The 13,621-nt window shown below is 39.9% G+C and overlaps 1 protein-coding gene across 3 annotated transcripts in view; it reads right to left on the bottom strand.

Annotated features, from left to right (window-relative positions):
- The window catches only part of FBXL20 (F-box and leucine rich repeat protein 20), a 65,284-nt gene that overhangs the window by 17,096 nt on the left and 34,567 nt on the right, over positions 1-13,621 (bottom strand). For all 3 annotated transcript variants that reach the window (XM_079948826.1, XM_079948825.1, XM_079948824.1), the window contains 3 exons: positions 9,682-9,736; positions 7,033-7,107; positions 5,399-5,493 (listed from right to left, as the gene is read on the bottom strand). In XM_079948826.1, the coding sequence (XP_079804952.1) occupies positions 5,399-5,493; positions 7,033-7,107; positions 9,682-9,736 (225 nt within the window). The remainder of the gene's footprint in view (positions 1-5,398; positions 5,494-7,032; positions 7,108-9,681; positions 9,737-13,621) is intronic.

The raw sequence follows: 13,621 nt of genomic DNA, 5'->3' as shown, positions 1-13,621 counted from the left end.
GCTGTGCTGCCAACATTCTGCTCTCTTTCCTTGAAGGAGAATCTTTGCTGTCACCATGCAATGTACCAGAAAAAGTGCAATGCACATAGCCCGCATTTCAAGTAACAAAAATACCAGAACGCTATATCCTATTTTAATTCTTCACAGTCTTTATCTCATCATCTTACAATGATCCTTCCTGTGAAAGCACTTATGAAGTGAAGGCACTGTGAAGGCACAGATTATGGTAAGCCATAATCAATGGTTTACTGTGAACACAGAGGTGCCTCTTGCTTCATTCTTCCCCTTGTGCAGGGCGGGTGCAACAAACCACAATCCCAGGCTTAGAGCCCTGTCCAAACCAGCCACAATCCTTGGCCAGAGATCATGGGGTTTGTTGCTCGAGCTCACACTAGGGAAGTAGGAGCAATCCCTGCACGTTCACAGGCAAACCATTAACTATGCCTCAGTTTATGGAACTTAACTTCTAGGTTAGATTCAGACAGCTGCCCAGTTCAGATGTCAGAGTCAAGTCACATTTTGATCATCAGAGATGTGCTGTGGGCTTGAGTAGTCTCTCCAGTTTTCTGATACCATGATACCCTAAGCTGGGGAGAGAAATGAGCAGAGGAGCTGTAGAACGTTCCTGACAGCCAAGCCATGATTAGGCTGTGGTGTCCGAACTACTACACCAGTGTGTATGGGGGATGTGTTTGGGTCTCCTGAATCTCACTTTTGATAGGTATAATTCCCTCCAAATCTGTTATGGGAGGACTGGTGGTGCAGGCCTATTTTGAGCAGGTACCAAAGCCATGTCAAGAAACCAAGCATCTGCTGCGCAACCATTAGGCAGATCTTCGCCCTATTGTGGTGTTGCAAGAGAACATTTACTTCTAAATAATAACCACCATCACCTCAGAAAGAAGGGGAGACACATCTACACATAGCCGAGTGGCTGTGGAAGCACAGTGATCTCAATGGTGAAAACCAGGAAGAGCTCAACACCTTGAGAAACAGACAGACACTCTCTGAGCAAACCGAACTAGCAAGAGCAAACATACACACTCTCATGACTGGCTGGCAGGAAGGGCAAAATGAATAGGCCACTTTACCTAAGTGCCTACACTAGGTTATTAGCAACAGATTATTAGCAATATATAAAAATAATTAGCAGTTCACCTGTCAGGTAAGGTCCCTGAGTGGTCAAGCTGATAAAGCATGCACTCCTCTTGCCTCTGGTAGCAGAGTTCTGCAAAGCCTGGGACAAGCTCTAGTCCTGTCCCATGATACTCAGCAAGTCCATGTCTTTCCGGAAGGTTTTGGAAGTGGTCTGGGCAACATGCATCTTGGATTGTTCTATACTACATTTCCATAGGACTTTAGAAGCAACGTGATCCGAAAAAGAAATAAAGGAAGTTATAAGGAAACTAAAGGGGGGGAGCCCCAGGAGCAAATGGACTGGGAACGGAATATTGTAAAGTATTTAAAAATATATTGGTTTCTAAATTAAATGTTTTATATAATTCAGTAATAGAGGGTGAGAGGATCCCTCCATCGTGGGAATGATCAATAATTATCTTAATTCCAAAACCAAGAAAACATTAGGGACCCAGGATCGTATAAGCCGATTTCCCTAATAAATCAAGATGCTAAAATATTGATCACAATAATGGCAAAAAGGATGAATAATTTTATTTATAAATAAATGAATGGATGAATGGATGAATGAATGTGGCTTTGTGGCAGCAAGACAGATGTCTAGTTTAATAGGAAGAGTGTTGAATAAAATAGATATAATAAGAAGAAATAAACTGAAAGCTGGTATAGTAGCACTGGATATTTTAAAGGCTTTTGACTGTGTAGAATGGCTGGCGTTAAAAATGATTATAGAAAGCTTAGGATCTGGAGAATGATTTAAGGGATTAATCCATCAATTATATCTGAGGAACAAGGAATATGTTGTAGTGAACGATAATATAACAGAACAAATAACACTAGCCCAAGGTACAAGGCAAGGATGCCCTCTTCCCTTAATTTTACTTGTATTGGTCATTGAAACTCTGGCCAATGTAACTAGAGAAGACAGAAATACAAAATGAATATGAAATAATGGAAAAGAAAAAAATAAACTTATTTGCGGATGACACCTTGCTAACAATTGAAAATCTGTTGGAAAATCTGTAGGTAATAGGGGAACGTTTGAGAAAAAAAAGGACAAATAATAGGGTCGTGAATTAATTGGTTCAAATAAGAGATGTTATTTAACTATGATTAAGAGGAAAAATGAAAATTCTTGAAGGAAATAAAATTAGATATAAAATTAAGAAATGTAATAAAGTACTTGAGAATAACAAGAATTTTTTTAAAAAAGAACAAGAGAATCTTAACAAATTAAAGAAGGAAATTAAGGGAAAGCTGGAGGAATATAAAAAAAACTTTCATGATTTGGAAGAATAGCGATAATTAAAATGAAAATTTTGTCTAGAATATATTTTTTTTATTTAGAATGTTACCAATTAAGATATTGGAGACAGAGATAAAGGGTTGGCAAAGTATGATTAATACATTTTGTAATGGGGTAAGAAGCCTAGAATTAATAAAAGAAGATGGTACAACCCCCAGAAAACAGGTGGACTGGGCCTCCCCAACATATATAGCAAATCAGTTAAGATATATCATAGATGTGACAACAGAACAAGGAGAGTTAGAATGGAATGAAGGAGAAGTTCGTGAATGTATTTTTTAGCTACCCAAATAGGCAAGGGTGGCAGAATATTGAAAATCCCTTCTTAAGAAACATCATTGAGAGATGGGCAAAATATAAAGGAAAATTGATACCAGTAAATTCCCCACTAACTCCGGTGGTGATGACAGAAGACTTCCCAGTAAATTAAAAAAAGGAAACTGAAAAAGAAGCAAAAGAAAAGCAAATACATAAAATAAAGAAATGGGTGGAGAAAATGAGAAGAAAAGAACAAATAAGAGAAGCTCTAAAAGGAAGTAAAATAAGTTGGTTTAACTGTATACAACTGGAGCAATGGACAAAGAAGTGGTTATGAGAAAACAAGAACTGCAAAGAACATACAATTTTTAAAAAAATGATTATAAAAAGAGGAGATAAAGAAGAAAATATAGTTTTAAAAGGAGAAACCAGTGAAATTTATAAAATTTTAGTAGAAATGGAGGATCAACAAGATCAATTAAAAGAGGTGTGAGAAAAGGAGATAACAGGGCAGATAAATAGTCAAAGCTGGGGGCAAATATGGGAGAAACACAATTTGAAAAGGTTGTCTACAAGGATAAAAGAAAATTATTATAAGTTAGTTTGGAGATGGTATTTAACACCAGTCAGATTAAATCAAACAAACAATAAATATTCAGTGTTATGTTGGAGGGTATGCCAGGAAACCGGGACTTATGTTCACATATGGTGGTGGTGTAAATATGTACAATTTTTTGGGCAAAGGGTGTTTAAGGAGATAATAGAAATCACTGGGTCCAGAGGTAGCATGATTATCCATTTGCAATGGAGTGGAAGGTTCACAGGCTATGAAGGACTTGCTCACAAATTTACTGAAAGCAGCACAAACTATTATAGTTAGAAAGTAGAAGGGACAAGGAGAATATAAAATAGAAGAATGGTTTGAAGAAGTGTGGAATATAACTATTGATGATAAATTAACATGTGCTATTAAGGTAAGATGGGGAATATGTAGGAGAAACGATTTTGAGGTGATATGTAGGTTTTTTGTAGAATTTGTATTGTTAAAACGGAAAGGGGTCACAAGAGGTGTTGAAATTCTGGGAGGGTGGATAGTTACAATGGAATAGTCTTAGGGGTGGGGTGCACATTTTTATTCTTATTTATTTATTATTACTTTGTCAAAACAAAATAAATAAAAAAGAAGCAAAGTGAGACCAAATTTGCACAGGCACTCAGAACACAGTGACTTGCTAGAGGCCTTTCACAGAGCAATGACTAGCCTATAGGATAAGTGGCTATTCCTAGCAACTTAGACAAGCTAGAGTTTGACTGAGTGAAGTTCCAGTATATTCAAGTATTATATGAGATCTACAGTTGTGTGGATGCTGGCACCTGGTGGTTATTTGCCATGCCTTCTAAGAGGTCAAGTTGTATGCCTTACAAGGAGTTGTTTGGAAGAAGCTATGGGACAGCAGCAGTAGTGCCACTCCAGACAGTGAAGAGGCCAGAGACCATCTTGGCTGTGAGTCCTGGAAGACCTGCTCCCTGCTTTGCAGGCCTTTTCCCACCTGGCCTGGGAGGGCAGGGCCCTGACTGACTCCAGCTACAAAAACTGATGCTGCGGAACAGAAACTTGTTTAGGTGGGGTTGTTGGGGGATTGTTGTTGTTGTTGTTGACGACGACATTTTTTTGTATCTTTATCTTGGATCTGATGTGGAAATTATTCGATTTGGTTGTGTACCTTTTGATGTTTCGTTTATTGTTCATGGCTACTTTTGCTACGTCTGTAGTTATGTAATCTTTTATATGTTGTAAGCTGCCTTGAGAATGGATTTAACTTTGGAAAGGCGGCATGCAAATAAAATGTTTGATTGACTGATTGAAGAAGACCTAAATTAGAATGTGAACACAGGTTTCCTCAATCCAGACTCAGGGACTGAGTGTACGCTGCAACATTTCATTGCAGACACCCACTTCTGTTCTGTAATTCTGTTCAATGGACTGTGATCCAGCAACTGCAGAATCTACCAGGGGTGCCAACGTGAAAGTTGGTGGCTTTCAGGAGAAAATGAAAAGGAAGTGTTTCTTGTCCTTACTCATATATTTTCCCAAGGCACTACACAGTGCTAAACAGCTCAGGTTTGGGGTTAGCTGCCAGCCATTAACCTGAATGCTTTAAGTAGGATAGGTCAGAAGGGTGGAAAACAGAAAAGAAGACATGTTTTCTTTTCTCTCTTGAAACTTCTCCATATAAGAGAGGGATTTTCTCTTTTAACCTCATGGCACACATCCTTTCAATGGTAATCCCCAGTTATAGGACACTATAAATTGTTATGGACTCAAGCAGGCAAATAATATGTTTCCCACATATTTCCTCATTATTTTCTTTCAATTGATGCTCTCAATGCTCTGTAGGACCTGAAAGTCACTCTTAATAGGTTCTTGTCAATTCATTTCAATTTTTAAAAATTATTTTAATTTGCGAATTATGCAAGTATGCACAACCCCCACTATTTTTGGTAGGCCCATTTTCTAAACCAATAGAAATGGGACCGCCTAAGTGTGATATCAATACAGGAGCCAATTATTTTGGAAATGCTATAACCTCATTTGAAAGTGGCTCACTGCCCCACCCTACGTGTTCAGGTTCTCCGCTGGATAGAAAAATAAAATTATTTGTGCTTTTTCAGTGGCAAAGCACTTGACCTCTCTACCTTAATGCGTTGTCTCCCACACCTAGGCATCCACGAAGGCTCAGCTTTCGTAAGAAACCCCCACATCTTTTAGAAATATTCTCCACTACACGCCCCTGTAAAAAGACCAGGAAGAGAATTTGATTGATGTGACCTTCCAGAGTAATTAGCTTTGCTTAACTTTCCATGTGGTAAATAACTTTCTCATTTCTTTAGTAAAAGCATCAACTCCCCCCGCCCTTAACCCACTCCTCCCCTGGTTGATACCCATTTTTTATCTGACCTTCAAATCCTCCTTAAACTTGTGCATTTAAATTCTGTACTCCAGAAACCTGCGTTCTGTAGAAAGTCTAACATTTATATGTACTTGGCCCATAATAAGCTGAATCTAGGGCAAGGTCACACAATCCCTGTGTGCTGCTCAGATTCTTCTTTGCTAGTGGCAAATTGGTCATCTGAACCTATAGGCACAAATCATGATTTGACATGCCATCATTCAACCCACATTCACGGTTGTTTGCTGCAATATACTCTTTTCCCAGTTTGCGCCTGCAAAAGACAGCCCACAGACAACTATTTTACTTAACGAAATATGAGCTGACAGGAGCCATCAGCATGACAGAAAACCATTAGCCAGCCGTGCATAGGGTCCTGTCACTGAGCCACAATAATATTATACTTGGAGAAGTTCAAAGAGCTGGATTTCTGCACAAAAATCTGACTCGGATTGGCTCCCCATTACACAATTTGAGAACCCCTGGTATGAACAGTATAGCTTTAAAGCTCATGCCAGAAGTTCCTAAGTCATATCCGATGGCACAGATCTGACTGCTGCAATGGGAAATTCGACTGAGAAAATAGGGAGCTGCCTTATCCCAGATCAGACCATTGGTCCATCTAGGTCAGTACTGTCTACTCTACATGGACTGGCTGCGGCTCTCCAGGATTTCAGACAGCCCTACTTGGGGTATTTCCCAGCCCTGCTTTGAGGTGCCGGGGTCTGAACCTGGGTCCTTCTGCATGCAGGGCAGATGTTCCATCACTGAGCTAGGCTTCTTCCACTTGGAAGCCACTAATGTGGATAAGAGCCCCAAGGAACCAGAACGGGTTCTTTCCACGGCAACGGTTATCAAATAAAGAATAGATTTTGTGCAACTAGGAATGGACCAAAATATTTTGGTGCCTGAGGAAGGAAATCCAAATGGCATCCTTACCAAATGGTTGTTTGTTTGTTTTTTAACCCAAATATTTTACAATCTTCTGCCCTTAGCAGTACTCTAAAAAGCCCACCACCCAAAATGCACTCTCTCATCTATCCTAATGGTGCATTATTCTTGCAAGCGGCCAATGAAGTAATTGCCCAGATCTGCTAAATGGGAAGTTACCACCCCTATATCTTTCCCCAGTAAAAATATTAACAAGTTAGGGATCCATGTCTTTGCACACAAGTGAGAGTTCACACACCCATAAACCTATGTGCATAAAATAAGTTAGTGCGGTTTCAGTATCTGAAACCCTGGAGCTAGAAACTAGAAATTAACAATCCTATCTCTGGGGAAAGATGCAAAAGATTACACAGTTTATTACTGATCTTACACAGTGCTGTAATTACAGTTTAACTAGAGAAATTGTTTCTGCACACCACTTAATTATACCTCTATGTCCCTCTGGAAATCAAACAGGTCAATGCGCTGCCAGTTGCTGCCATCCAGGGCCAGGACATTCCACGCCTGCAGTGAAAAGGGAGAAGACAGTGAAAAGAATGTAAAATGTGGGGAAATATGGCAGAAATATAAAGCAAAACTTGGGTCTAATTTAAAATGACACCAAAGCCGCTGGCCCTTAATGAGGTGCAGCTTCCAGTGGGATGATTCTAGCAAACCCATGCGTGAAAGGCCCCAACCATGCACAAATGATTTTCAGTGTAGCAACAGAACTGCTGAGAGAATGCTTAAATCATTGTTTGTTCTGGTTGCCATTTCTTTCTCTTTAAAGAACCACAGACAGTTGGGTCTTCAACAATTCTGAAACATGCACACCTGGTGATTACACTCAAATGCTCAGGCTACGGTGCCATACTTTGCAGTGAACGACATGATTGTCTGGGTCCACCTTAGTACAGGTGCTAGCACCCTCTAAAAAACCCCCAATTGTCTAAGTGGTACACAGGCCTACGGAGGCATGAGTAGTTGCAAAGAGTAGGTTACTCTCCAATGTCTTAACCCTATTGGTAAAGCAGAGCAGGCACCTGCCCTCCCTTCCCCACCCTTAAAAGAAGTGACTGTATTGGCTGATGATGCCTTGGAATTTTCTATAGTTTCACACTAAAAAACAAAAAAGCTTTAAAGCACACATTTTAATGACTCACAACAAACGGGAGTGTTATATTAAAGTAACTCTATTACCAAAAATAAAGTTCCCTAAAAAGATCAATAAGAGATGTTTTCAAAATTACCTCTTGGCACTTTGCCATGTCATATATACTATTTTGCATTACCCACTGAGGAATGTTAGAACAGAACAGGCAATGGAAGGGGCCATGGGAAAAGAAGGGAAGCAAAGAACTACAGAATGTGGGAGTCTTGCTGGATCAGATGGAAGGCCCACCTAATCCACATAGCTGCTATATAGCTATAGCAGCTAATAAGACCCATGAATTGGTTTATTTTATTTTTAAAAAACCCAAAGGCAACCATAAGATAAAGATGCATTTTGTTAATTTTGACTGTCCAGACCACTAATTTCATTAGTGTTATGAGAGAGGAAGCAAAACATCTATCTACTCCACATCATGAATAATTTTAAAAACTCAATTCTCCTCCCCAGCTGTCTTTTTTTACCCAAAGAAAAAAATCCCAAGGGCATTAGTTGTTTCTTCATAAGGAAGATGCTTCAAGTCCCTGAATATTTTGGGTTTTCCTTCTCCAGTGCTACAATATTCCTTTTGAGATGGGACAATCAGAATGAAGTATGGAAGCTTTGTAAATAGTGGCCATTTTATTTTTGGTCCTTTTCTTAAAGATTCCCAGTATGGAATTTGCTCACTCCACTGATGTTGCACACTGAGTTAACATTTCCATGGAGCTATCCACCACAACCTGAAGATCTATTTCCTGGATAGTCAACAGGTCAGAAACCCATCAGGATTTTTTTGCCCAATGTGTAAGAATGTGCCAGTGCTTACTAATGACTATGTGCTGGAGAAACAAGCAACAAATGTGAATTTGCATGACCCACCTTCCTCATCACAGTGATCTCAGTGGTTTAGCTACAGCTTCAGCACTCCCTCCTTCAGAGTTTGAGCCTGAGCATCAGTTCCAGTCAGGCATTTAGTGACTGGGGCAAACTATGAGTTCATAATGTTCTTTTAAAAATATATATATATGCAGGTTGATACTTAATTATTTTGTTAACTAATGGATTGTTATGTTTCCATAATAGCAGTCACATCTCCACCCAGAATTTTTATGATAAACAGATGCACACATATCCTACAGGAGAGAGGGGAGCATTAATCCCCATATGCCCGACATTTTCCACAATCAAGAGATATGCCAGTGTTTGCGTCTGAGAGAGGTAACAGAAAAATAATTATATTTGACATAGGTTAGGGACCTTCCCTTTTGCTATAGTGATAACCTTTTACCCCATTATTCAGTATAGGGCAGTTGGCAGAAACATGTAACATCTCTTTGTGAATCTCTATCCTAGGCTATTTGAAAATCTCAAAATAGTAAAACTCCACCCAGTTAGATTTGGCTGGTCGAAACTAAGACAGACCTCAGCTGGTAATATTACAAGAAAAGAAAAGTTTTTTTTAAAAAAAGGTGGGTGGGAAATTACAACCTGTGGGGGGGATGTGCATTCTATGTCTCTGCACGTACAATTAAAGGAGTATCATACCACTTTTTACAGTAATGGCTTCTCCCAAAGAACCCTGGGTAGTTTGTAAATGGTGTTGAAAGTTGATAGGATGAAAAACTCCTGTTCCCTTCACGGAGCTACAATTCCCAGAGTTCTTTGGGAAGAGGAATTGAATGTGAAACCCCTATGACACCTGTAGCTCTGTGAGGGAAGAATAACAGTTTTCAGCACCCTTGACAAACAAAAGTTGCCAGGAATCTTTGAGGGAAGCAATGATTGTTTAAAGTGGTATGCTTTAAATATATAGCGCAAATGGGGCCTCTGTTGAAATATCCCTTCAAGCTGACACTTTCTTGGCTCTGGGATATGATGACAAACTGGAGGTGCCCAAGAGACAAGCAATTAAAACCTTACCAGTACTAGTTTGCAAACATTCTTACCCTGGAGACCTGAGCGCAACGGCATAGCGTGACCACATCCAGGAAGGAGAATATTCTGTTAACAAACACATACATACAAATAACTAAACATTGGAACATGCACATGGGATTCTCCTCACAAATTGTTTAGCAACAATTGGTATATTTGGTCTTGCAGCCTGTTTCCAGTGCCTGGGCTCAGCCCTGAAAAATTGAAAGTGGAATAGGATTTAACATTTGACCAGTCAAAAAATATGTAGCAATTTGACCGGTCAAATACCTAAAGCACTCATCTAATAGAACTGTAACAAAGATTGATTCTTGGAATAACAAACAGAAAATAATCAAATATGTGTTGTTTCTCTATCAGGGTTAATTCCTTATTATATGACAACTGGAATTAAGAGATACACTTATTACAAACAGCAAAATCAGTTTACTGTTTAAAATAATGGCAATGAATTCTATCACACTATTTCACACATTATAAATGTCTAACAGCAATATTTATGAGCTCAAGCAATCCTTGTCAATACTGACATGTTTTGTTAAAAATGCAGTTAAATAAAAAAACAAACAAAGTAAAACTAATAAAAAAGCTAGTAGCATGAATACCATATAGCAAGAATAAAACACAGATTTTAAATGTGGTTTGGGATAGAAAAGAGAGGCAGACAGAGATATGATGTACTCAGACCCTTGCAGGACTCTTGCCTTTATTACTAAATGGCACTAGGATGCAATTAAAATGTAGGCCGTCTTTGATGAACACTTGACTGTATTGAGTTTGCAGCAGGCACTGCCCATCCATTTTCACATACATCTTCTCTGTTTAAGGGCTAGCCACTCTTAGAATTGAAAGTGGAAAAATCTCAGGAAACTGAACCCATTTTGCACCTTTTCTGTGCTCCTGAAGAGTTATGGCACACAAACGGCCCTTCCTTTAATCTCTTAATACGCTATACAGCATTTACGATACAGACCACAACTGCAACACGCTGGTAACACTACTTCCTTTTGAATGCATTCCTTTTTTTTCTGGGATTTATATCCCCTTCTTCTCTCCCTAAATGTACCTGAATACTAGAAATCTATCCTACACCCAATCCCTCAGAAAAGCTTCAACAAGTATGAAAATTGAGAAACAACAAAGATGCTCTAGTCATTAATTTAAATGCATCCGTGTGCTCTCAGGTGGTTTATGATAGGGTTCATTTGCGTTGTATCTCCAGGGATGGGCAGATCTCTTTGGGTTAAGAAACCTATGCAAACTTTCCAAGGATATTTCAAGGACTAAAAACAGCACTGAAAGCTCAGTAGGAATGCACTTTTAGCCAAGCCGGAGCAGCTTAGAGACTCTGCAGGCATTGTTTAGTTACACACCCCAGAGTTGCAATGAACTGATGATGATGCAGCTTCTTCTTGCCAACAGTGAGGTTGGAATTCCTCAGAGCGTTCCTCAGTCTGGGCTAGAACAGGATCCCACAACTCCATACTCCATGAACCTGGCAAAACCACTGTGCATTTGGATTTGATATCCCGCCTTTAAGGAGTCTCAAAGCGGCTAACATTCTCCTTTCCCTTCCTCCCCCACAACAAACACTCTGTGGGGTGAGTGGGGCTGAGAGACTTCAAAGAAGTGTGACTGGCCCAAGGTCACCCAGCAGCTGCATGTGGAGGAGCGGAGACGCGAACCCGGTTCCCCAGATTACGAGACTACCGCTCTTAACCACTACACCACACTGACTCTCAATCTGCATGATTCTTTTTGTGCTCTCCCTCCAAATTATTCCTGCTCACCCTTTCTGTAAAGCGGAAAACGCTTCACATCACTAGGAAGTTAGTCAAGGGGAGGGGCAGCGATAAGAATCACAAAGATACAAAAAAGAAGATAATCATGTATTTTACTGGATCACCACCTTGATGTGAAATACATGCAAGTTTTTGATTTACACAGACTACATCAGGATGAATGAAGCGGTTAAGAAAGGGTGGGAAGCTGTTTTAGATATTGGCTTAACTCTGAGCATGAATATTATCTAGAAGAAATGAAAGATCTTTTTACTGAGGTACAGTCATGTTTGTTTTAAATATTTATACACCAAAGAACTTGGAATCTACACACTGGGGGGATGCGACATATCCACTCCTTTGTCCCATTATCATCATCTAGACTGGGAGTACTCTACTGCATATATAAACTGTGTATTTCCAAACCAGAGCACAATAGGCAAACAGAAAGTAACTCTCAGGCCCTATCCGACAGCTTTCCCCTTTCCCAGTATGCAGAACCCTCCCCACTGCCATATATAGCAATCTTGGAGGAGGGTTAGACTTGGCAGGATGCGTATCACGAGGTTTTAAAACTCAGCTCTCTATGAACCTTTCTTTACTTCTCACTCTTCAGAAATTTCCTCTCCATGCATTTATATGCAACAAAGCATGCAGACATTATAGCACAACATGGGAAGGTTTTAGGATTGTGAGAAAGAAAGCAAAGAAGATGCCTTTTTGTACTGTGGATAAGTCCTCCACTGCAGTTTCTCAAATGTGAAAGTGGTTTACTGGGTGCCCACCAGAGCTCAAGAATGAGCGCCTCTACAAATGTTGCTAGACATTTTAATGTGAGATCAACTGTGGTTGCTAGGGAGCAGATTTTTAACAGGTGGTCAGTCAATTTATATAATAATATTATTAATAATAATAATAATAATAATAATAAATATATTTATACCCCGCCCATCTGGCTGGGTTTCCCCAGCCACTTTGGGCGGCTTCCAACAAAATATTAAAATACAATAGTCTGTCAAACATTAAAAGCTTCCCTAAACAGGGCTGCATTCAGATGTCTTCTAAAGTCTGGTAGTTGTTTTTCTCTTTGACATCTGACAAGAGAGCGTTCCACAGAGCCGGGTGCCACTACCGAGAAGGCCCTCTGCCTGGTTCCCTGTAACTTGACTTCTCGCAGCGAGGGAACCGCCAGAAGGCCCTTGGCACTGGACTTTTAACATATTATTGCAAGCAAATATTGGGGCAGAGCAGGTTGTAAAGCCCCCAAACACAATGGTATATATTGTTTAATAAAACCTTCAGGGAGAAATTTAGTTTAAAAGTCAAATGCTAAAAATGTACCACTACCACCCCAATTACTGCCAAAAACTCCTAGATTTCTATTTGGGTAGTGGCTTCTTCTAAACCATGTTGATCTATAAAAACCAACAATGAGAGCTAATTTTGAAAGGTGCAAGCATTTAATCATACCTACATTTCACTGAGATATACAGTGGTACCTTGGTTTAAGAACAGCTTAGTTTATGAACAACTTGGATTAAGAACGCTGCAAACCCGTAAGTAGGTGTTTTGGTTTGTGGACTTTCCCTTGGAAGCAGAACATGTTAAGTGTGTTCCATTTGTAAATTGAGTCCCCCGCTGCTATGGGAAAGCACGCCTTGGTTTAAGAACGGACTTCCGGAATGGATTAAGTTTGTAAATCAAGGTACCACTGTATAGGCAATCTGTTCTAAGAGAAAGTCCACCTCTATGTTGGCTTTGTGTGCTTGTGTGATCTCCCATTAGCAACACAAAGGCCACCTTGCCATTAGCCATTTGCTCAGCTCTGCTTTTTAAGAGTAATACGATTTCAGTCCCTTGCATGTTTAATTAACCTCCTGACCTCTGTTGCTTAATGCCTCTACTTAAATAGCTCACTTTAGGGGAGGGTGGAATATACTACAGTAAGTAGGAGAGAGAGAGGGACTGATCAGCTCAGCTCCAAAGTGGCCCCAAGCCACAGTAGCCAGAGAGGAATTTGCTTACTGATTTATAATTTCTTTTTTATACCACTTACCGTATTTTTCGCCCTATAGGACGCACTTTCCCCCCTCCAAAAATGAAGGGGAAATGTGGGTGCGTCCTATGGGGCGAATACAGGCTTTCGCTGAAGCCTGGGGAGCGAGAGGCT

The sequence above is a fragment of the Podarcis cretensis genome (genome assembly GCF_951804945.1).
Source record: "Podarcis cretensis genome assembly, chromosome: 13".
Taxonomy (NCBI): Eukaryota; Metazoa; Chordata; class Lepidosauria; order Squamata; family Lacertidae; genus Podarcis; species Podarcis cretensis.
The sequence above is the reverse complement of the archived record's forward strand: the minus strand, read 5'-3'. Positions and strand labels throughout refer to the sequence as shown.